General features: G+C 45.5%; 1 protein-coding gene across 1 annotated transcript in view; it reads right to left on the minus strand.

The window, feature by feature from the left end:
* Nucleotides 1–26,301, minus strand: part of MAGI2 (membrane associated guanylate kinase, WW and PDZ domain containing 2) — a 1,360,388-nt gene that overhangs the window by 100,847 nt on the left and 1,233,240 nt on the right. The window contains exons 18-20 of the mRNA XM_073551424.1: nt 24,704–24,860; nt 23,179–23,419; nt 15,620–15,763 (exon numbers count right to left, since the gene is read on the minus strand). Of these exons, the coding sequence (XP_073407525.1) occupies nt 15,620–15,763; nt 23,179–23,419; nt 24,704–24,860 (542 nt within the window). The remainder of the gene's footprint in view (nt 1–15,619; nt 15,764–23,178; nt 23,420–24,703; nt 24,861–26,301) is intronic.

Genomic DNA, 26,301 nt, shown 5'->3' on the forward strand with positions numbered 1-26,301 from the left:
ATGTGAAAGACCGCATTGTCCATGCACTCAAGCAGTCAGTGAGCGGAAAGGTGCACCTCACAACTGATGCATGGTCCAGTCGGCATGGCCAGGGCCGTTACGTGTCCATCACTGCGCACTGGGTTAATGTGGTGGATGCAGGGTCCACAGGGGACAGCGGTGGTGGGACAGTGCTGCCTAGCCCACGGTATAGGAAATAGTTGGCTGTAGGCGTTCGACCCTCCTCCTCCTCCTCCAGAAGCGAAAGCTCGTCCACAGAGCGCAGTCGTACGAGCACTCCATCTGCAGCTGCCACTGTTGCACACGATGTGTCCCCCTATCAAGCAGCTAGTGGAAAGCGTCAGCAGGCTGTGTTGCAGATGATGTGTTTGGGCGACAGACACACCGCCGAGGTGCTGGCCGAGTACTTGAAGCGACAAACTGAGTCATGGCTGGGCAGTGTACATCTTGAGGCAGGCAAGGTAGTTAGTGATAACGGCCGTAATTTTGTGGCAGCCATAGCCCTTTCAAAACTCAGCCACATACCTTGCTTGGCTCACACCTTGAACCTGGTGGTGCAGTGCTTCCTCAAAAATTATCCGGAGTTAACAGCCCTGCTCCAGAAGGTGCGAAGACTGTGCGCGCACATCCGCCGGTCGCCTGTACACTCCGTTCGTATGCAGAAGCTGCAGCGATTGCTCCACCTTCCCAACCACCGCCTCATTATCGACATTGCAACAAGGTGGAACTCCACCCTGCACATGGTGGAGCGGCTGTGCGAGCAGAGGCAGGCCATAATGCATTTGTGGGAGGATACACGGCCAGGCACTTTGAGAGCAGACATGGAGTTGACAGGCGTGCAGTGGTCGAAGCTGAAAGACCTTTGTAAAGTCCTTCAGTGTTTTGAGGAATGCACACGGCTGGTAAGCGCAGACGACGCCATCCTAAGCATGAGCATCCCACTTATGCGTCTGCTCATGCAAACTTTGACGCACCTTAAGGAGCAGGCGTCTGCAGCCAATGTTGATGAGGAGGAAGAGGAGGAGGGAATCCTTGATGACATTCAGCCATTGTCTGCTCAGGGACCTCTCCTGGACGAGGTGGAGGAAGAAGAGGAGGAGGAGGAGGATGATGGGGATGATTACTTAGGGGAGGAGGATGCATCTCGTGGGGCAAGTGAAAATGTTGGCGTGGCAAGGTCTGGTACAGGGTTTGTGCGTGACTGGAGGGATGTGGATTTGCCAGAAAGTGCTCCTCCACCCAGCACTCGCAGTGCATCATTGACACCGGGAACATTGGCCCACATGTCAGATTATGCCTTGCGGATCCTAAAAAGGGACCCCCGCATTGCCAAAATGATGAACGATGACGACTACTGGTTGGCCAGCATCCTGGATCCACGCTATAAAGGCAAATTACAAAACATCATGCCACAGGAGAACCTTGACCTAATATTGGCTAATAAACAAGCAACTCTGGTAAATCGGTTGCTTGAGGCATTCCCAGCACACAGCAGCGGTGATGGTTCTCACACGAGTCGTACGGGCCGGGGGCAGCTTGGCAGAGGTGTTCGTGGTGCACACAGCAGAAGTGGCGTTGGAGACAGGGGTTTCATGACAATGTTGTGGACTGATTTTTCAAATACCGCTCACACAACTGGTAATACTGCATCGATGGAAAGTGACAGGAGACAGCAGTTGTCAACTATGGTTACAAACTACTTTTCCTCCCATATCGATGTTCTCCCACACAGGTCATTCCCCTTTGACTATTGGGCCGCTAAACTGGACACCTGGCCTGAATTGGCCCAATATGCCTTACAGGAGCTCGCTTGCCCAGCTGCAAGTGTGCTATCGGAAAGAGTCTTCAGTGCAGCTGGATCAATCCTGACAGAAAAAAGGACCCGTCTGTCAACCCAAAATGTGGATGATCTAACCTTCATTAAAATGAACCACGCATGGGTTTCCAAGGATTTTGTCCCACCTTCCCCTGATGACACATAGGGTGACAGAAAAATGGCTTGCTTTGGTCCACCTCTTCCTGGTACTTCACCTATTTCGCCTTTTGCATCAGCTGAATGTCCAACATCAACATATGCCACTTTCTAAAACTCCCTAACTGTGCTGCCTCCCCCCCCATGGCCGGGGTCACCACCTACCGCACGACACTGTGCGAGTGCCGTTGCCCTGGACAGGTGGGTAGGCCGACTCTTGGGCGCGGGCACTGGCACAGGGTCCCTCATAGTGCAATCAAGTGTCTCTGACGGTGGTGGTGCACACCCGCCGTCAGACACACCGCTGTACTATGAGGGGCCCAGTGCCAGTACCGACGCCCACGAGTGGGCCCCCCTTGCTTGGGCAGGGCCCCAGCATTTGCAATCTTTACCTCTTCCTGCTCCTCCGCTGTGTAATCTGGGCCGTCAAATCCATACTGTGCCTGACACCGTCTGAGCCTGCCTCCTGAGACATATATTTTGAATATGTACGCTATCCATACATGTTATCCGGGGATACGGTACCCTTTCTAACCTTTGTGCAATCACGTGCAATCCATACTGGGCCTAACACCGTCTGAGCCTGCCTCCTGAGACATATATTTTGAATGTGTACGCTATCCATACATGTTATCCAGGGATACGGTACCCTTTCTAACCTTTGTGCAATCACGTGCAATCCATACTGGGCCTAACACCGTCTGAGCCTGCCTCATGCTGTATAGACATATATTTTGAATGTGTACGCTATCCATACATGTTATCCAGGGATAACGTACCCTTTCTAACCTTTGTGCAATCACGTGCAATCCATACTGGGCCTAACACCGTCTGAGCCTGCCTCCTGAGACATATATTTTGAATGTGTACGCTATCCATACATGTTATCCAGGGATACGGTACCCTTTCTAACCTTTGTGCAATCACGTGCAATCCATACTGGGCCTAACACCGTCTGAGCCTGCCTCATGCTGTATAGACATATATTTTGAATGTGTACGCTATCCATACATGTTATCCAGGGATACTGTACCCTTTCTAACCTTTGTGCAATCACGTGCAATCCATACTGGGCCTAACACCGTCTGAGCCTGCCTCATGCTGTATAGACATATATTTTGAATGTGTACGCTATCCATACATGTTATCCGGGGATACGGTACCCTTTCTAACCTTTGTGCAATCACGTGCAATCCATACTGGGCCTAACACCGTCTGAGCCTGCCTCATGCTGTATAGACATATATTTTGAATGTGTACGCTATCCATACATGTTATCCAGGGATACGGTACCCTTTCTAACCTTTGTGCAATCACGTGCAATCCATACTGGGCCTAACACCGTCTGAGCCTGCCTCATGCTGTATAGACATATATTTTGAATGTGTACGCTATCCATACATGTTATCCAGGGATAACGTACCCTTTCTAACCTTTGTGCAATCACGTGCAATCCATACTGGGCCTAACACCGTCTGAGCCTGCCTCCTGAGACATATATTTTGAATGTGTACGCTATCCATACATGTTATCCAGGGATACGGTACCCTTTCTAACCTTTGTGCAATCACGTGCAATCCATACTGGGCCTAACACCGTCTGAGCCTGCCTCATGCTGTATAGACATATATTTTGAATGTGTACGCTATCCATACATGTTATCCAGGGATACGGTACCCTTTCTAACCTTTGTGCAATCACGTGCAATCCATACTGGGCCTAACACCGTCTGAGCCTGCCTCATGCTGTATAGACATATATTTTGAATGTGTACGCTATCCATACATGTTATCCGGGGATACGGTACCCTTTCTAACCTTTGTGCAATCACGTGCAATCCATACTGGGCCTAACACCGTCTGAGCCTGCCTCATGCTGTATAGACATATATTTTGAAAGTGTACGCTATCCATACATGTTATCTGGGGATACGGTACCCTTTCTAACCTTTGTGCAATCACGTGCAATCCATACTCAGCCTAACACCGTCTGAGCCTGCCTCATGCTGTATAGACATATATTTTGAATGTTTACGCTATCCATACATGTTATCCAGGGATATGGTACCCTTTCTAACCTTTGTGCAATCACGTGCAATCCATACTGGGCCTAACACCGTCTGAGCCTGCCTCATGCTGTATAGACATATATTTTGAATGTGTACGCTATCCATACATGTTATCCAGGGATAACGTACCCTTTCTAACCTTTGTGCAATCACGTGCAATCCATACTGGGCCTAACACCGTCTGAACCTGCCTCATGCTGTATAGACATATATTTTGAATGTGTACGCTATCCATACATGTTATCCAGGGATACGGTACCCTTTCTAACCTTTGTGCAATCACGTGCAATCCATACTGGGCCTAACACCGTCTGAGCCTGCCTCATGCTGTATAGACATATATTTTGAATGTGTACGCTATCCATACATGTTATCCGGGGATACGGTACCCTTTCTAACCTTTGTGCAATCACGTGCAATCCATACTGGGCCTAACACCGTCTGAGCCTGCCTCATGCTGTATAGACATATATTTTGAATGTGTACGCTATCCATACATGTTATCCAGGGATACGGTACCCTTTCTAACCTTTGTGCAATCACGTGCAATCCATACTGGGCCTAACACCGTCTGAGCCTGCCTCATGCTGTATAGACATATATTTTGAATGTGTACGCTATCCATACATGTTATCCGGGGATACGGTACCCTTTCTAACCTTTGTGCAATCACGTGCAATCCATACTGGGCCTAACACCGTCTGAGCCTGCCTCATGCTGTATAGACATATATTTTGAATGTGTACGCTATCCATACATGTTATCCGGGGATACGGTACCCTTTCTAACCTTTGTGCAATCACGTGCAATCCATACTGGGCCTAACACCGTCTGAGCCTGCCTCATGCTGTATAGACATATATTTTGAATGTGTACGCTATCCATACATGTTATCCAGGGATACGGTACCCTTTCTAACCTTTGTGCAATCACGTGCAATCCATACTGGGCCTAACACCGTCTGAGCCTGCCTCATGCTGTATAGACATATATTTTGAATGTGTACGCTATCCATACATGTTATCCGGGGATACGGTACCCTTTCTAACCTTTGTGCAATCATGTGCAATCCATACTGGGCCTAACACCGTCTGAGCCTGCCTCATGCTGTATAGACATATATTTTGAATGTGTACGCTATCTATACATGCTATCCAGGGATACGGTACCCTTTCTAACCTTTGTGCAATCACGTGCAATCCATACTGTGCCTGACACCGTCTGAGCCTGCCTCCTGAGACATATATTTTGAATGTGTACGCTATCCATACATGTTATCCAGGGATACGGTACCCTTTCTAACCTTTGTGCAATCACGTGCAATCCATACTGGGCCTGACACCGTCTGAGCCTGCCTCCTGAGACATATATTTTGAATGTGTACGCTATCCATACATGTTATCCAGGGATACGGTACCCTTTCTAACCTTTGTGCAATCACGTGCAATCCATACTGGGCGTGAGAACGGCTGGCGAGCTGTTAAGCAAGCTACAGCACCTGTCCAGACAAGTACAGGGATTCCCTAGCGAGGAGACTTATTTGATTGTTTTCAATGTTGGGACAGCAATTTTTGGGGAGCACTATACTCTGGAGAATGATAGATGGGGCCCACCATACACTGGAACATTCCAAAGGTGGACATCAGACACTGGAGCAGCATTTACAGGGCCCATTATACACTAGAGCATTAGAAATGGGGCCCATTATGTTTGGAGCATTATTTGGGCCCATAAGACAGTGGAGCTTCATCCATGGGGACCAACATATACTGTAGCATTATGTGGAGCTCATCATATACTGTTTCAAACATTATATGGGACCAATGATTCTGTATGGAGAAATAGATGGGCCTCGTCATGAGATGTAAAAAGTGAGGTATTTTTCATTGTACTATACCGCTATTTATCTGCCGTATCGGAGCATGATGAGTTGTGGTATGTGTTAAAGGGGCGCTCTTTCGCCCAGGGCACATGAAAACCTGCAGCCAGCCCTCCCCCCCCACAACTTTAGCCAAATAACCCCCATTTTTCAGTGCGTAACTTGTATTATGAAGTTAATTAAGGTTGACAAGCTTAAGTAAGAAGAATTGATGCTTTTGGCATTCAAATGGGCACTGTAGGTGTGTTTCCTGTCCTCCTCTCACTGCCGACTTTTATTCCCCATTGACTTACATTGGGTTTCGTGTTTCGGGACGACCCCGACTTTTCCCTATAATCGGACGATCTTGCTCGACCCGACTTTTGGAAAAGTCGGGTTTCACGAAACGAAACGCGACCCTAAAAAACCAAAAGTCGCTCAACTTTAGATACAAACAAATCTGTATATTTTATTAGACCAAAATAGTTTCCATTTAGCTTGGTTGTAGAATATTAGAAAATAACATTTTGCAAATTATATGCAGAAACAAGTATTATATTCAGCATAAATATCACAGCACATTTGTCCATACACTGCTCTCTACCTATATAGAAAGTCTCCCTGGGAGAAGAAAGCGTAGAATATACAGAACGGTCATGAGAGGTAGATGCAAAGCTACATGGGGCACAATACTCAGTTCATAATAGCTTGCAGAAAAATAATTTTGTAAATTAACCTAGGCTTTAATAAATAAAATAAGAATTATTGCTACTGAATCCATAGGTGACAAAGGAGTTTTACATTGACCAGACTGTATAAGAATTTTTTTCTGTTTCATTCAACAAAGGTGAGAACATTTTTCACTATTTTTCAACCTTTTTTCCTTAATGTCATTGAGCTCTCCTTTATATTTCTCCTTCGTCTCATCGGGGGACACAGATACTGTGGGGTGTATGCTTCTGCCACTAGGAGGCTGACACTAAGTGAAAAAAAGAGGCTAGCTCCTCCTCTGTCGTATACACCCTCGCCTCTATTGCGGGCGGAACTCAGTTTTTTGCTTAGTGTCCATGAAGACTCACACGTCTGGTTTTGCTCCAGCCTTTTCTTTTTTTTTTTTCCCATGAAGATGAGACAGGGGCGACGGACCCTATTGAAAGGGTCCGATCTCCCCAAACCATCAACGGGCGAGCACACGTGTTGAGTATCGTCTCCACGTATCCTCTCCCGCACCGTGGGACATATCTGGGCCATTTTCCCCAGACCTTTTTTATTTTATTTTTACCATCTGTGAAGATGAGACAGGGGCAACGGATCCTATTGGATGGGTCCGATTTCCCCAAACCATCAACGGGCGAGCACGTGCGAGTGTCCCTCCATGTATCCTCTCCCGCGACATGGGACACAATGCCGGACTTAGCCCTGACCACCCCTAGGTATTCAAACCATGGACTGTACAGAGGCACAAGACTAGTCCGTGCGGCCCCCACTGCTCCACCAATGCTTAGACTGCGGTGCTGCAAGGCGGCGGACGGTCCCTCTCCTCACCCCTTGAAGGGGTTAGATGGAGATAGGGTGCCTGCACCATCCTATTATATCAAGGCCCCCTCACATACCTGAACTGGGAAGCTGAAGAGGATCGTCAGTGAGGAGAGGGCCTGGGAGGGCTCCTGCGGCAAAGATTCGGGGCTGGAGCCCTTAGCTGTCAGATGCCACCAGCCAGTGGCTGCAGAGCAGTGTGGAGAAGCCCGCGCCTGTAAGTAACGCCATTTTTTTGTGGCGCCATGGAGCGCCCCCCCCGTTCCCCCCCATCGCGGGCAGGGGATAAATTGAGGCCGCGGATTTAGTCAAAGCTAGGCCGCGACCGGAGGTTCCGCCTCCGGGCCACTTGTCACTTCCGGTGGCTGCCCCCCAGGCCTGGGCGGGGGATAAATTTAGTCCTTGGCTTCGGAGCGTGGCTAGGCTGCAGACCCGGAAATACCGCCCCTGGACCGGTTTATATGCTGGCGGTCCGCCCCACAGCTGGTGGTGCGCGATTTTTGTGCGGAGGCGTCCAGGAATGGGGGGCACAGGATTGGGGTAAGTGCTGCCCGGGAGACCACAGGGAAAATGAGGTGCTACCTCCTTCCCCCTATCCCCAGCAGCGGACAGATACAGCATGTCCGAAGAAGCAGCATGCATCTCTTGTCGGGCTGCGTTTCCGCGGGCGCAGAGCAAGCGATTATGCAAAGCCGGTGACTCTAAACGCGTTCAGGAGCCCTCCCCTGCGACCGAACCCAGAATGCTGGTGTAGGCAGACCGCAGAGGACAAGGCTCGGGATTCCCGCTGTGCAGCGCCCGGAGCTCGACGCCTAACAGAACCTCAGTGTTCATCCTCCTCTGCGACCGAGACCAAGGTGCCAAGCCCCCCAGAGTGGGTCCTATCACTGTCACAGGTCATGCAATTGAGTCCCTTCAGGCCTCAGATGGGGCAGGGACAGTGACTCGCCGGTCTTAGCAGGGACCTCCACCTCACAAGAGCCTCTCACCTGCAGGGGCCGCTCTCACTCCAGGAAGACCCAAGGGAAACAAATCCACATGATGTCGCCCAGTCCATCCGGTGCCTTGGCATCCGTAAGTTCTGCTCTCGCTCCCCGTTACCAGTGATTGATAGCGAGCAGACCTCAGAATTTGACTCAAATGAGCCCCTTGACCTGGATACTCCAGCGTCACGTGAAACAGTGGACAGCCTCATAGAAGCCGTCAATCAGACCTTGGGGATTGAGGATGATCCCGCAGTGGCTACGGGGCATGAAGTGGCATTTAAGCAAGTGAAGCACCCGCACAGGATTTTTTCCTCTCACCTGGAGTTTGAGGACATAGTGCAGCGGCCCAGAGAATGTCCAGACAGGCATTTCTCAGGTCAAAAGGCACTCGATACAAGGTATCCATTTGCTCCGGACCTCCGTAAAAAATGGATGGAATCCCCGATGGTGGATCCTCCGGTTTCGCGCCTAGCCACTAAGACCCTGCTATCCATCCCTAGTGTTTCCTCAATTAAGGATCCCACGGATTGCCTTATAGAGAGCTTAGCTCGCTCAGTATATGAGGCGTCAGGGTCAGCGCTCGCTCCCTCATTCGCAGCAACTTGGGTAGCGAAGGCTTTGATATCATGGTCAGAAACATTAAACAAGGTCGCGCAGGAGCAGGATCTACCTGCAGAGATTTCGAGGTCGCAGGTCAGAGGGCGATGGCTGGAGACTGTGTAATCAATGCGTCTTTGGATGCGGACAATTGCTCGGCACTTGCCGCTAATACAAGTTCTGTGGTGATACAGACAAGGCGTGCACTCTGTGGATATGAGGTAGGTGCAAGCTGAACCTGGAACTTAGTCCAGACAGTCATCCAGTGAAGAGAAAACAGCTGCACTCTGGGAAATTTTGATTTTCAATGCAAAAAATTTTTTTTATTATTGAAGACACCACAGGGGAATAGTGCGTTGAGGTAACGTTTCGACCCTATGTCGGGTCTTTTTCAAACCTCACTTAAAGCACAAGAGAAAAAGAGAAAAAGAAGCAATCACGGCAGTATGAATGTGCAGGAGGGGCTAAAGTGCCATATGTAGAAGTCCGGTCTGGCAGGGACCAGGCAGAGGTCCTGAGATGAGCTGGAAGCGTGGGGCAGAAGAGCCCTATGGTTAAGGACATGGCGAGCTGATTCTACTTCTAAGAAGTCCTTGACTTCCCTGCCTTACCAATGCGGCCACCAATTTGGGGAGAAGTTGGATCAACTTATCTCCGACTCCACAAGAGGAAAGAGTGGGTTTCTCCCTCAACAAAAGGTCAAAACGCTTTTTTGTCACCCATTTTCAGGCCTTTCGCAAGCCCGGGTGGACTACAGCTGCCAATTCCGCCGCCTCAGGCCGCCCCAACCAGGATAGGGAGCAGCAGGTCTCATATAGAGCCAACCCATTGGGGAGAATGCATACTCAGCAGCCCAGATCGAGGGGATCCAGATCCCAAAGATCGCCGACCAAATGACTCGAGGCCTTTACCAGACGACACCGGCAAAGTGGGCGGCCGCCTACCCTGGTTTCACCACGTCTGGGTCAATGTCGCTGAAGCTTTTGAACAAATTCATCAGGATCAGACATTTCCGGATGGAGTCTCTCCGTTCAGTCAAATTGGCCATGGAGCAGTGAGAATACTTGGCCTCAATAGACATGCAGGACGCATATCTGCATATTCCCATTTTTCCTCATCAGAGGTTTCTACGCTTCTCCATTGGCGATCAACATTTTCAGATCATAGTGCTACCCTTCGGGCTAGCCACAGCTCCCAGAGTGTTCACAAGGGCTATGGCAGTTGTCATGGCCACACTGCATTCTCGAGGCATAGTCGTCTTGCCTTATCTGGACGACCTCTTGGTCAAGGGCCCGTCAATACGGGCATGCGAGGAAAAGGTCAACATCACGCTAGATACTCTTGCCTGCTTAGGATGGTTGGCAATGCAAAGAAGTCATCCCTTGTGCCAGCTCAGAGGACCTCCTTCCTAGGAATGATCTTCAACACTTGCTGAGGGTTGGTAATTCTCCCTCAGGAAAAGGCGCTAGCTCTCCGGCAGGGAGTCCGGACACTTCGCCAACCAGTCCCTTATACCATCCGATCCGGCACGCCCTCTTGTCAGCCTGGGACAAGAATCCTTTCATGCTCAATCAGCGGTGCCGACTGTCCGCTCAAGTCAGGCAGTCGCTCGGATGGTGGATAACCAGTTCCTCTCTGGCCCAGGGGAAACCTTTCCCCCCAAATCAATGGCTGGTAATGGCAACCGACGCCAGTCTCCTTGGTGGGGAAGCGGTGTTTTGCCACCACACAGCCCAGGAACGGTGGTCGCCACAGGAGGCACGCTGTTATGAATGGGTCACCGAGGAGGAAAAAACAAAACAAGCTAAGTCACAGAAAACCAGAGAGGTTGGTAACTATGCAGATTGCAGATCCCTGATCCTAACCACACAACTAGCAGCAGCCGGGGAGCGTTCCTACGATGAACCTAGACCCTTTGTCACAGACGGAGGACTAAATAAGCCTAAAGCAAGAAAAGGGGAAAACTAACTGCCCCAGAGCAGACCCCAAAGGAAAGACAGCCCCCACACAAGTACTGACGGTGAAACAAGATGAAAACACAAACACAGGTAGAAAGATAGGCTGAGCAAACGATGGGGCCCTCACTAACTAGAAAGGACAGGAAAGAAAAGCTGCTGTCTGCAATCACGCAAAAAACCCTGCCAAAAAAAGTCCAACACGTCTGATAGAAAAAGGCCCTGAAGTCGCTAGACTTCAAATCACTATATTAGCACTCAGGTATGTTCTGAAGACAGAGCAAAAGAGATCAACTGATCAGAGACAAAATGGGGATTCAGCCCAGTCCCAGCCATGGCTGGCTGAACACAAAAACTAAGTAAACCAGACAAAACTCATATGAAAAATAGCAGAGAAAACTTAGCTTTAGGAAGGCAGGAACCATACTGGAAACCAGAAGCCACAGTCAGGAAAAATCATCAGCAAGAAACTAGGGAGTCGGCTGCCTTAAATCCAATCAGAAACTCCTGATGTCCAATCGCAGTCCTCTTCCTCAGGTGGCCGGTCTCTACCATTTAGATCAGCTTCATTACCTCCCTTCACCAACAGAGGGAGTCCAGATAGAGAACTCACTACTCCTCTGTCAGCACAGCCAGCTTCATAACCCTCACCAGAAGCCAGAGGCAAACCCGAAAATGAGCTCACAACAGGAACCCTTTCGTCAGACGGACACGCTATTCGTGCTCCCCGAAGGGCGCAAGAAGGGACTCGCTGCCTCAAAATCGACCATAGCCAGATGGATTCATTTGGCTATTCAGGGGTTCTACCGCATTAGAGGCACGCCGATTCCAGCAGGGATCAGAGTGCACTCTACCCGGGCAGTGGGTGCCTTTTGGGCGCTTCGACACTAGGCTTCGACGGAACAGGTTTGCAAGGCAGCAACCTGGCCCAGCCTGCACACATTTGCCAAACATTATAATATCCATTCTCAGGCCTCGGCAGATGCGAGCCTGGGTAGAAGGATTCTCCAAGCAGCGGTGGTGCACCTTTTAAACAAGAGGTGCATGTAGCTTGGATTGGTGAGTCAATCTCCCACCCAGGGACTGCTTTAGGACGTCCCACAGTATCTGTGTCCCCCAATGAGACAAAGGAGAAATATGGATTTTTGTGATAACTCACCGTAAAATCCTTTTCTCCGAGACGCTCATTGGGGGACACAGCACCCACCCTATTAGCCAGTTGGCTCTGTTTTTGTTTAGTTAATACGCATTTATTTATGTGATATAAGGGTGGTCCTTTTCTGGGCATGTTGTACCTGTATTAAGGCTGATTTTGTTGTCCTCCTACTGCTTTGGCACCAAACTGAGTTCTGCCCGCAATAGGGGCGAGGGTGTATATGACGGAGGAGCTAACCTCTTTTTTCCACTTAGTGTCAGCCTCCTAGCGGCAGAAGAATACACCCTACAGTATCTCTGTCCCCCAATGAGCGTCTCGGAGAAAAGGATTTTACGGTGAGTTATCACAAAAATCCATGCTTCATTTTCCAGGTAATCTTTTCTGTATTATTGTACAGGACTGTTAGTAATACTCCTACATTTTCTATGAAAAAAAATCATAAAATAATTTAGAAGTGTGCTTAGCAATTAGGCTTGAATATGGAAATAAAAGCAATCTAGACAAAATTACTTTTTTTCCCTGTGACCTGATGGAGCAGGAAATTATGCCACAAAGCACTGCTGTGTTAATCGGCCATGCTTAACCTATTTATTCATCCTGCTTGATTACTACAGTTTTTACTAAACAGAGTTCTCATTTACCATTTATTCCCCATGCTACCGTACAAACAACCAAACTTGCATTAAAAGGTTATAAACCATTCAATCATACAAAATAATAAAACTATGAAACAGGCCTGTGGATTCTATGTAAAAGCATAATATAAATGAAAGTGGAAGATCTTTGCATTCAATAGACTAATTACAGACTCCATTCTGAAAACCCTTATATGCTACTAAAGTTTTGTATTTTTTCAAATTGTGCTGGTAAAAAATGATTAAGTTCATAGAATCCAAATACAGGTGCTTCTCACAAAATTAGAATATCATGAAAAAATTAATTTATTTCAGTTACAAAGAGCGATCTGTTTCAAGTGTATATTTCTGTTAATGTTGATGATTATGGCTTACAGCCAACGAAAACCCAAAAGTCATTATCTCAGTAAATTACAATAATTAACAAAAAAAAACCTGCAAAGGCTTCCTAAGTGTTTAAAAAGGTCCCTTAGTCTGTTTCAGTAGGCTCCACAATCATAGGGAAGACTGGCGACTTGACAGCATATTAATGGAAAGTGGAGTGGAAGGAAAAAGTGTGGTAGAAAAAGGTGCACAAGCAACTGGGACAACCGCAGCCTTGAAAGCATTGTTAAGAAAAGGTCATTCAAAAATTTGGGGGAGATTCACAAGTAGTGGACTGCTTGCTGGAGTCATTGCTTCAACAGCCACCACACACAGACGTATCCAAAACATGGGTTACAAGTGTCGCATTCCTTGTGTCCAATGACCAATAGACAATGCCAGAAGCGTCTTACCTGGGCCAAGGAGAAAAAGAACTGGACTGTTGCTCAGTGGTCCAAGGTGTTGTTTTCAGATGAAAGTAAATTTTGCATTTCATTTGGAAATCAAGGTCCCCGAGTCTGGAGGAAGAGTGGAGAGGCACACAATCCAAGCTGCTTGAGGTCTAGTGTAAACTTTCCACAATCAGTGATGGTTTTGGGGAGTCATGTCATCGCTGGCTTTGGTCCATTGTGTTTTGTCAAGACCAAAGTCAGTGCAGCCATCTACCAGGAAATTTTAGAGCACTTCATGCTTTCCTCTGACGACAATCTTTTTGGAGATGGAAATTTCATTCTCTCAGCAGGACTTGGCACCTGTCCACACTGCCAAAAGTGTCAATACCTGGTTTACAAACAACATTATCACTGTGCTTGATTGGCCAGCAAAATCGCCCAACCTTAACCCCATAGAGGATCTATGAGGTATTGTCAAGAGGAAGATGAGACACCAGACCTAACAATGCAGATGAGCTGAAGGCTGCTATCAAAGCAACCTGGGCTTCCAAAACACCTCAGCAGTGTCACAGGCTGATCGCCTCCATGCCACGCCGCAGTAATTGAAGCAAAAGGAGCCCCTACCAAGTATTGAGTGCATTTACTGAACATACATTTCAGTAGGCCAACATTTCGGATTTTAAAATCATTTATCAAGCTGGTGTTATAAAGTATTCTAATTTACTGAGATAATGACTTTTGGGTTTTCATTGTCTGTAAGCCATAATCATCAACATTATCAGAAATTAACACTTGGCTCAGTGGTTAGCGCTGCAGCCTTGCAGTGCTGGGGTCCTTGGTTCAAATCCCACCAAGGGCAACATCTGCAAGGAGTTTGTATGTTCTCCCCGTGTTTTCGTGGGTTTCCTCCGGGCACTCTGGTTTCAAATCCCACCAAGGACAACATCTGCAAGGAGTTTGTATGTTCTCCCCATGTTTGCGTGGGTTTCCTCCGGGCACTCCGGTTTCCTCCCACATTCCAAAGACATACTGATAGGGAATTTAGATTGTGATCCCCATTGGGGACAGTGATGATAATGTGTGCAAACTGTAAAGCACTGTGGAATTTGTTAGTGCTATATAAAAATAAAGATTATTATTATTAATAATGATTCTATATAATATATGAGTTTCACTTTCTATATTGAAGAACTGAAATAAATTACCTTTTGATGATATTCTAACTTTGTGAGAAGCACCTTTATATGCAACCCATAAAATGGATTTTTTCAAGATAGACATTGACATCGTATCACCAGGTTGTCCTATTGTAGTGGTCTGGCAGTTATTCCCCACCAATTGCTTGTACACGAGAAACAGCTGTCTGTCTGCTCAGCTTTTATTTCAGGCCTAAAGGTCAGGTACAGTCACTGGGCCCAATTCATCAATTGCAGTTTTTTCAGATACCGTTCCTTTTTGACTTGTGTTTTATGTTGATTTTTCTTGTGCCAATTCATAAAAAATGTCAAATGCGATTCATGAATCTTGCTTTAAACCCTAAAAGGTCTTTTAATGCATTTAACTTTTTTTTTTGGCTTAAAAAGTTGCACACTTTGCAAACTGCCATACATAAAATGACTCCAGCGGAAGACTGGAGTGGATTTGCACCAAATTGTGCTACTTTTCTACAAAGTTGCATTTCATGAATCTGTCTAAAAAATCTGGAAAAAGCCACATTGATGAAAATCAGAAAACTATCTACATTTTAAAATGACATTTTGATACAGTTTTTTCAAATCAATGTTACTAATTGAGAGGTTTCATGCCAAAAAATTGGCAGGATTGCATTGATGAATTGTGCCCAATGTCTTACTATAAGAGTAAGCAGAGTAGAGCTGATGCGAGTGGCATACTTCTTTCCTGATACTGCTGCCACTTTGTTCCAGTGATATAGTATTTTTTTATGTATTGGGTCAACCAATGTAATGTCAAAGTTTGAAGTCTCTAACTATACGTTTCACCTATTAATAATTTGGTACTACATTAGGGAACACACAACATATATAAAAATGCTTTGCTCTGAACTATTTCACTACATGAAGAAAGATTGGATAGAACTTACCCTCATCCTCCCATTTCGTATTGCAGGACCATCTTCTGCAAGCCTTAACACATACAAGTCCATCTTGTATTCTCTCCCGCCACGTATGCTAAATCCAAAACCTTTAGCTCCCTTTTCCATCTCTACTGTAAAGTAGTCATAATCCTAAAAAGAAATGAAAAGTTTATTAAAGGGTTAATGTCTGCTGCGGATAAAAGCTGCGGAGATTCCTCAACATGAAATCATTCTACTCTGGTTAACCACGTGCTATATTTAGCAAAAAAAAAAATAAATCACTTTTATTCTTTAATATTTCAATAAAGGCAGCAATCATGTGAAAATAGAAGGTTATGTCTTTATTTTCACTGAGTAGGAAAGGTGAGAATAGAATGGTTCTTTGAGTCTTTTCAGAGGCCAGGCTCAGCAAACAATGAAGGAACCTGGCATTATCTGCGGGGGGCCATTGACTGGTCAACTATGGGAAGTTGGTGGGTCTTTTCCTTCTCATTTTTTTCCTGGGGTAAGGGTTAATAGGTTTTTCATACCTGATAGGGATGCTTTCCATTGGTTGTTGGCAACTCCTTCCGGTTTGGGGGCTGGCCTAGCGCTGGTATAAATTGTGGGGCCGGAGGTCCCTCAGCCTCTTTGACCCGGGATTCAAGAGCTGAAGGTGCCACGGTGCAGCAGTGAGGTGTGCAGGAATGGCGACATGGGAAGCGGAGATTTAAGAAAGAATAGGCAGGGAAGGACTGGGGTGGATAGCAGTGTTGATGCAGTGCTCGGAGAAAGTTGCATTGCAGAAAAAAGCAGCTCCGGGCGGTACAATGTTAGCAAATAGCGAGGGGACGGGAAGATTGTCTGTGGCCCCGCCCCTCGTGTGTGAGGGAAGGAAAAGGGGCAGGAAAGGAAAAAAGTGTGGCCGCCCTGCATATAGGAGCTCGGGTCTGAGGGGCTGTGCGAGCACACAGCAGTTAACGCATATATTGAAGGAAAGGTGTTAGCGTCAAAGCAAGCCACATCACAGGGAGGGGACATTATAGCCGCTGAAATGGGTGGCAGCCATAGTGGCAATTGCTCTACGGGGGATGAAGGGAGACGTATTAGGGAAAATGAGATGCAGAATAGTGCTGCACAGCAGAAAATGGGAGAACATTTACCAGAAAATGCGGGAAGTAGAAACCAAGTGGTAAATAACCAGGTGTTGGTTCCCGTGTCGCCCTTGCTGGACACTATAACTGTGCAGACTGCTCAGCCACAGGTGCTACTAAATGTGCAGCTGCAGTCGTTGCACAATATGTGCATTTCCTCACAGGCCGCCACCCTACAGCCAGCAATGGTGGCACCTTCAATGGTTGCAGGTACTGGCATTACTTCACAAACAGCTGGAGTGAGTTTATCTCCGTCTCAAAACCAGTCACAAATGGGAATAACAGCTGCGGATATAGCTGTTAATTCAGCTTTTGTCAGCAGTTTGGGAGCATGGGGTCTCCCACAGCAGCAGGTTGTGAGGTGCCCATCCTCCGTGGGTTTGGTTCTGGTAGGTGTTTCTGCTGGGGAAATTTCAGGTGAAAGATTGAGGCGAAGGGGTGTGCTGAGAAGAAAATATTGGAGGTCTTCGTCCTCCTCATCTGACTCAGAAAAAGGGTCTCAGAAGTCATAGCAAGCACTGACATTGTAGGAGGAGGAGATCCAGGTCCAGGTGCAGCCGCAGGTCAAGAGCATCGCGACGTCATTCATTATCGAGTTCGAGAGGACGGAGTAGGGCATCGATGCGGCAATCAGAGCGGAGCCGGCAGGACTAGCAGAGGGTGAACGAAGTAGAAGAAGTGGCAGGTCAATCGTCGAATCCGGTTGCAGAGGTGGCGAGTGGTGAGTTTTCTTATGCGGGAGCCTGGGGGGGATCGGAGGATAGATTTGTAACTATGGAAAATCTCAGGAGTATTTTGGAAGGAAAAAAGTTGGTTCTGAATCCGAAAGTTCTGTCAGAAACCAGAATATCCAAACAGCCTGCTCCATCTTTGAGAGCAGATATTCATAAGGATGCATTTTACTGCGGGGTAACTCCATTAGGTTCCCATTTAGAACAAGAGACTGTTGAAAAAATTTGGGCTAATATTTATGTTGATATTTGGCTACTGTTATCCCCGGAACAAAATACAGTTGATCGCGAGCGTTGGCAGGCAGACAGGCCATATGAGAGGCGACCGAAAGTTGCAAAAACAATTAATAATTGGCTTCAAGCATTTTTTGTATTGGTATGTGTTATGGGTAAGAAGCATCCCGAGTGTTGCTCGCAGTTGTTTCTCTATATGGATACTATTTATAATTAATATAAGACGCATGGTGGAGGTATGATGAAGATTTTCGGCGCCGATTATCCATTAACACGCAGTTGGGTTGGGGGGTTAAGGCCACTGATTCTTGATTGAGGCTCATGTTGTCTCAAAAAAGCAGTCAGCCCTTTCATTCCGGGGCCCCTAGCCAACAGCTTGGTTCGGGGCCAGCCGGCATTCGTAGGCCGGGGACGTGTTGGTTGTTCAATGATGGACACTGCAGATTTTATGGATTATGCAAGTATAAACATGAGTGCTCATCATGCGGTGGTCCCACGGGGTAGCACAAAAGGTGCTCTTGCCAGAGCAACATCTCAGGAAGATAGCAAAGACACCGGTGAAAATCACCATGATGGAGTCGTGGTTAAGCAGGTACCCCAATGAGGGGGCTGAAGCGCAGTTGAGAGTGGGTTTCAGGTATGGGTTTTTCATACCATTCAAGTTTTCCAAACTTCCAACGTTTTTGTCAAATTTGAAATCAGCCAGGGAGCTTCCGCTAGTTTTGGCAAGTAAGATAGATAAGGAGGTGTCATTAGGTTGGATGATGGGCCCGTTTGTTGCCCCTCCTTTTTCAAATATTAGGGTTTCCCCATTAGGAATTGTTCCCAAAAAGGAGCATGCAGAATTTAGGCTTATTCATCATTTATCTCACCCAAAAGGTTCGTCGGTAAATGACGGAATTAGTGCTGAAGAGTCTTCAGTGGTTTATGCTTCTTTTGGTCAAGCGGTAGGGTTGATACGTAAGGCGTGGCGTGGTGCTCTATTGGCCAAGTCGGACATTGCGTCCGCCTTTCGTTTGCTTCCTGTTCATCCGGATTGCCACCATTTATTGGGTTGTGTTGTTGATGGTGCCTATTATTATGATACTTGTCTTCCTATGGGATGTGCCATTTCATGCAGATATTTTGAGCTATTTAGCAGGTTTTTGGAATGGGTTATGAAGGTGGAAACTGAGTGGAGATGGATAACACATTATTTGGATGATTTTTTGTTTGTAGGTCCAGTGGAGTCGGATGATTGCGGCAGAGTTTTGGCTAAGTTCAGAGAGCTTATGAGCTTGTTTGGAGTTCTGTTAAGTGAGGAGAAAACGGTCGGCCCAGTCACCTGCCTATGTTTCTTAGGTATTGAGATTGACATGGTTAACATGGTGTTTCGTCTACCGATTGAAAAGATTAAGAAATTATTGAATTTGATTGATGGATTCTTGTCTCAAAAAAGGGTGACTTTAGTGCAATTGCAATCGCTTCTGGGTTTGTTGGCTTTTGCATGTAGGGTAATGCCTATGGGCAGAATTTTTTCTCGTCGTTTGGCTATGCTTACTCGGGGTGTGAAGCTTCCTCATCATAGGGTTCATCTGGGTCTTCCTTTGTTAGAAGATTTAAGAGTTTGGAGGAGTTTTTTGTTGAAATATAATGGTTGCACATGTTTTCAAGAAAATGAGAAGTCATGTCAGGAGATATCATTGTTTTCTGATGCGGCTAGTTCCGCAGGTTTCGGGGTCATATTTCGTAGCCAGTGGTGCACGGAATGATGGCCAAAAAGATGGGAAAAAAATGAGTGGATAAAAAAATCTCACTTTGCTTGAGCTTTTTCCATTGATTGTGGCTGTGGAGTTATGGGGTGAGCAGTTGCGGAATTCTCGTATTTGCTTTTGGATGGACAATGAAAGTGTGGTTCATGCTGTGAATCATTTGTCATCATCTTCCATTCCGGTTATGAAGCTAATTCGTTTCCTGGTATTAAAATGTCTACATTGAAATATCTGGTTCCGATCTCGGCATGTCCCAGGGATTGAGAACGCCATGGCTGATTCATTGTCACGTTTTGATTTTCAGAGGTTTCGGGAGCTCGCTCCATTCGCCGAACAGACAGGAATGCGGTGCCCAGGACACCTTTGGAAAATTCCAGAAACCTCCTAATGCCATTGGTACGAGCGTCTGTAGCTCCATCAACGTGGAACTCATATGGTAAGGCATGGCACGAGTGGTGGGAATTTGAGGGAAATCCTCCGGTGGGTGATCGTAACGAGGCAAGGTTGGAGACAACTTTGGCTTATATGCAGCATTTGCATGCCAAGGGCTCTTCTTGCAGTCGTAAGAAATAGGTTGTCAGGTTTGTCTTTTCATTTTAAGCTGTGGGGTTGGGAGGAAGTTACGAAGTGTTTTATTTTACAACAAGCTTTAAAGGGTTGGAAGAAATTGAGCAGTTCAAATCTCGCTAGGCATCCTATTTCTCTTACCCTGTTAGTTAGAATTAATGACGGCACAAATGTAATATGCAGCTCTGCATTTGAATCCACACTTTTTTCAGCGGCTTTTGGCGTGGCCTTTTTCGGGGCTTTGTGAGTTAGTGAATTGGTGTCCCCGTCTTCCCGAGTGTTGGGTGGTTTACAACACAATGATGTATCATTGTGCAAAGGGGGAGTACGCATTCGTATTCGGCGTTCAAAAACGGATCCCATGGGTAGTGGACTATGGTTTTCATTGTTTTCCATTCCTGGTCCGTTATGCCCCATTGCGTTGGTAACGAGGTATTTGGAAGTAGGACCTAATAGTTCTTTGTTCTTTGTGCATGCTGACGGGTCTCCTTTAACTAGATTTCAGTTTTCGGCATGGCTGCGGCGGATTTTAGTATTTTTGGGTCTCCCGCCGGGCAAATTCGGCACGCATTCATTTAGAATTGGCGCAGCAACGGAAGCAGCTTGCGCGGGCTTTAGAGATGAAGAAATAATGAGGTTAGGAAGGTGGCGTTCCACGTGCTTTTTCCGTTATATTAGGCCTGAGCTGTTAACTGTATAGATAAATAAGGGTTATGTAATGCTAACTATTTTTTCATTTTAGGTCACGCCAGGCCATGTGTTTAGATACTGGGACATTCATACGTCTTTTGGACGGAGCAGAGAGCTGAGTTGCGCCCCGGCGGGAGGACTCTGGGTTTTCACAATGTGGAAGTAAATTGGAGAGGTATTCGGGGATTGATATGGTCGCAGGTACTGCTAGAAGTGGTTTAAATATCGAGTGTAGTGGCATCGCCCATCATTTTAGTAGTACACGCGGGAGGAAATGATTTGGGGTCGACATAACTAACAGAACTGCTAACGTTAATGCGGGCAGATATAGACAAGTTTTCTGGGTTTTTTGCACAGCTGGTCATGGTTTGGTCTGAAATAATTCCTAGATTGGTGTGGCGAGGGGCAAGAGATTGGGCTGGGATTGAAAGGACACGCAGAGCTGTTAATCAACGTAAATCACGTTTTGTGCACTTTAAGGGTGGTATTGTTGTAAGGCACATGCAGTTAGAGGGGAATAATGCCAGGCTACTGTGGCTGGATGGGGTGCACATTTCGGATTTTGGACTGGATATTTTCCTGTCAGGTTTACAGGATGGTATTGAAGAAGCGATTTTTGTTATGGGTGGGGGGTCGTAGCTCCTTGAAGTCGTCGCTACTCCGTGGCAGAAGAGCAAGACTGGGTAACATGTCCGATGGCATATCCCCACAATCTTCCGATGGTTAATGTGAGAGCTGCGACCATACCCCTCCAACAATGGGTGTTATGTAAAAGATGAGCGTTGTTTCAAATGGTTACTCTCCAATAAAAGGTGTTTCTTTTGAATTGGTTGAAAGTGTGTTTCTTTTCACTGGGTAAAAATGAGAAGGGAAAGTGTTATAAGGTTTGGACAGTCTGAATGAACCCAGCATTATCTGCGGGGGACCATTGACTGGTCAACTATGGGAAGCTGGTGGGTTTTATCCTTCTCATTTTTTCCTGGGGTGAGTAGTAAGGGTTAATAGGTTTTTCATACCTGATAGGGATGCTTTCCATTGGCTGTTGGCAACTCCTTCCAGTTTGGGGGCTGGCCTAGCGCTGGTATAAATTGTGGGGCCGGAGGTTCCTCAGCCTCTTTGACCCGGGATTCAAGAGCAGCCCACCCTCCCTCCCTTTGGTTGGATTGATTGATGGATCTGTTTTGGAGTTGTTTTTCGCTTCAGCAAAAGATGAAAATCGCAGCGTTGGCGGAAGAGCAAGACTGGGTAACATGTGCCGGGAGTCCGGTGGCATATCCCCACAATCTTCCGATGGTTAATGTGAGAGCTGCGATCATACCCCTCCAACAATGGGTGCTATGTAAAAGATGAGAGTTGTTTCAAATGGTTACTCTCCAATAAAAGGTGCTTCTTTTGAATTGGTTGAAAGTGTGCTTCTTTGCGCCGGGTAAAAATGAGAAGGGAAAGTGTTATAAGGTTTGGACAGTCAAAGGTATATGTGCATTGCATTGTATAAAATGTAACAGGAATGACCAAGTCCTCATCAGCTGCTTCCTCCTTCTCTCTAATTATTTCTTATAAATAAAAATAAAGGGGATAACTTCCTGACTGCTGTAGATCCGACCGCTGAGATAACTACTGATCCAAAGAACTAGGGCTCTGAAGAGCCACGTATGCATGAAGCGATGGTCGATCAACCACACTGCTGCTCCATTCATTCTTAATGGGACCACTGGAGGTGGCTGAATGCTGCTCTTGGCTGGTCTTTAGTACTCCCATAAGACAGAATTGAGCGACAGAGTGTGTGACCCACCACCACTGAAGTGACACTCTGAAGAGCCCCATTCCTTGGGAGGGGTCAGAGAAGTTGGATGGCCTGCTATTAAGAAGTTATCTGCTATCCAATGGACAGGAGATAAGTTCCAAGCTCAAGAAAGCTTCTTTAATTATTAACATAATGCTTGATAAGCTAAAATAATAAACTTTGTAATTGTAATAAATGGAACTTTGCATAAAGAGATGTGATTTTCTATAATGGCTTGAAATTTGTAAGCCCCTACCTTTGTGACCACTGTCAACATTGCTGTATATGGGATTCTAATGCAGAGATTGGAGTTTAAGTTGAAAGGGATCAAATCCTGGACTTGAGTGTAAGTGAAGCTTTTAATCATAGCCACTTTCTCACTGGAGCATTTTGTTGGATTAGCTGCCATGTACATCCCAAGATGTGGCAAGTTCTTCACACCAATGACCACAAGTCATGATGTAAAAAATGAGTAAAGGGAAGATAGGCATTTCGCCAATGTTTATCTTTTGTTTTCCCTTATTATTTATAATTCTGAATCATGTTGTAAACTGCTTTTTTCCCTTTTTCGTAAATGCACACACAAACACACACACTAAAAATAGCCAAATTAAATGTCTTTATATAAAAACGCAGTCATTTTAAAAAATAAAGGTGGAACAATGAAAATCCCCACCTGGAATTGCCGATAGTCAGGGAGTGGGTATTGCCTAGTGTCAGGAGAATGTTGCCGATATTCTATTAGAGGCGGCTGCCGGTAGTCCATAGGAGGAGGTTGCTGGTAATCAACTACTGGTGGATGTCGGTAATCTACCGGAGGCTGCCTGTAGTCTGTTGATGGCTGTCGGTAGTCTGTATAAGGTGGCTGCCTTATGTCAGGTTTTACATCCTGTCTGGCTTTTACTTCCGACCTGTAGCTAAAGAAAGACAAAATATTAATCAATCATATTTTGCATAATAACTGTATAATAAAGCTACGATTACAATCCTGTTGATAACAAATTAATTTGCAGTAAAAAAAATTGTGCATTTTCACAATTTTTAAAAAAAAAATGGAAATGGTTATTCTCTTTTTATGAAACTGGTATAGTTAGACATGTCGAAAGTAAGCAAGTTTGCAACCGACTTCCTTTTTCTATCTGCTGTGGCACTCCTTCTGTGAGAAGTCTTATATTACATTTACAGCTTGCTGCTAAGAATATAAATCACCAGAGCCTGGTAGAGTATACACAGTAGCTATATTCCAAGCCAAGATCCCATTCAGCTCTCTCCAGCTCAATAATTTCTATATAGTAGTTAGCTGCTCACCTTATACTCATGGTCAGATTCTGATCCAGAGCTGCCATTATCAGTCCTGCAAAATCACAAGCTCCAGCCTGTACTCCTCAGCAGTTTTCAGATCATTTCTCCTAAACACTGCTTACTTGAGCCAGTGGCTTATCTTATTCAAAGGCACTGCTATCTCTATATTCAAATACAGTGATAATAGTGTAGACTTCAGAACAAGCCACTTACAGACTAGAAGTCTCAGTGGCATGATAAACTCAACAGTAGGATGAATCTACTGAGCCACATCCATCAGTAAGGAAGGAGTACCTGCCTCCCAAGAACAAGGAAGTGAAGACGCTACTGAAGAGTTCTGTGCTGTTCAACACACACGTTTAGAATAACTCTTAATATGGTTGCTGAATTTGTTATATCAAAATTCTGATATTCTGTAGAAGATTTTGTTACTCTCAATGCTATATCCATCTGTTGCTTCGCCTATTTACGTAGACATATTTTAGTTTTGGAATGTCCTGTTATCTCTCAATGTCATAGAATCATAGAATCATAGAATCGTAGAGTTGGAAGGGACCTCCTGGGCCATCTGGTCCAACCCCCTGCTCAAAGCAGGATTCGCTAAATCATCCCAGTCAGATGTCTGTCCAGCCTCTGTTTGAAGACTTCCATTGAAGGAGAACTCACCACTTCTCGTGGCAGCTTGTTCCACTCATTGATCACTCTAACTGTCAAGAAGTTGTTGTCATGCTCGTTTATGTTACATGATAGATTAAAGGAAGCAAAATTAAATAAAAAGTCTGAACTTGATTTACAGAAAAACAAAAGCAAACATTTCCTTTGCTCTATCTAAATTTTAATATAAATTTAACAGGAAAGCAAAGGTGCAAACATTATTACGTCAGTTCATTATCTTGTACCTGCTTTCATGGCCTTGTAACTGTAGTGGCTGAGGAGGTAGCGACTGCGCTACTGGACTATGTTGAGCTACTGGACTCTGCTGCGCCATTGGGCTATGCTGCTGTGCCATTGGACTCTGCTTTTCTGAACTTGGTGCAGAGGCCGGACTGTTCAATTCTGTAAAGCCAATAAAATAATTCTGTAAGTCTATTCACACTCGTGGTGTACCATCATTTTTTTTCATAACATTTTAAAAAATCACAAAATATTTAAATCTGTATCATGTACAACTGATGTCAAATGAAAAAAATAACAACTTTTTTCAGTTTCCTGCAATTTTGAATACTTCAGTTACAATTCCTTCTTTCCATCTCTAAATTGTATTGACACCTACGGTTCATTATATCCTCAAACACATCATTATTCTGCTGAATTGTATTGACAGTTTCAAAGTTTAGTTTTACAAAATCTATCCTACTGTTCCTCCTCTCCTATTTTACAAATAAAAGCTTTACAATCTTTTTTATTTTATCCATCACCTGTTCTTACCAAATTATTTGTGCAACATACAATAAGCTAATTAAAAAAACTTATGTGCTTAAAGAGTACCTTTTACTGGACATAATGTAATAGTGGTTGCAGAGAGGAATAAAACTTGACTCTTCATTGAGGTGACATTAAAAAAGTTAACTTCTTGATTTTCAGGTTTAAGTGGGTGTTACTAGACAGTTTTCACTGGGGGGGCATGTACTTCTTCTCCCTTTATGTATGATGCTGACCAATCAAGTAGTCAACAACACTCAAAAGGAAAAAAGAACATGCCCCCACCATAGCTTAGAGAAAGTTTCTCAGTGTGTGAGATGTAGAATGACAGACAGCATGATATCCTGGTCTTACCTCATGCATCAGTCAGTGTGGGGAGACTAGCAGTGTAGCTGAGTTTAGCTGTGTCAAATTACAAACTCACCTATCAGCTCTTCTAATCACTGTGTGTTAGTAACACACTTTTGTCTGCTGTGCTGAGGACTAGAGTAATAGCTCTGGAGTGAGATCAAGGCTCTCATTACATCTCACACAGAAGTAACCTGCCTGTCCTAGACTACTTGGCTGAGATGAAATAAGACCCTGCTCTATTCTCACTGCAATGTAAGTACAAGTTGAGAACAGAAGAACAGATATTAATGTGATGCTGACAATTTAAGCTCTCACCTCTTGACAGTGTTGCGGAAGGTCAGTACAGCAACTTTTACAGTGCTAAACTCAGCTCCACTGCCCCTCTCCCAACAGGGACCTTACCTGTGCTTTCTAGTCATACAGGAGGTTAGACCACAAGATCAGAGCAGTTTGTCATTACATTTCACATGCTGAGAAATCTGCTTGAGTATTCAGTGTTATTGCCCTTTTTTGATTGGTGCCCTATACAAGCTTTATCTGTGTGCATATTTAATACTAGGCATTCAACCCCTTCAAGAATTACTAGATGTGTAAGTGATCATTTGATCAGTATTTTGCACCTGTTTTGCTTACACCTTTATCATGGAGGCATGCAGCATCCTGTAGTGCATTTGTTTTGTGACTTGTTATTGGTAAATATGGCTCTCTTTTTTTGGAATTTTAT

Source organism: Dendrobates tinctorius, unplaced genomic scaffold (assembly GCF_039654945.1).
Source record: "Dendrobates tinctorius isolate UK_male_01 unplaced genomic scaffold, ASM3965494v1 ptg000176l, whole genome shotgun sequence".
NCBI lineage: Eukaryota > Metazoa > Chordata > Amphibia > Anura > Dendrobatidae > Dendrobates > Dendrobates tinctorius.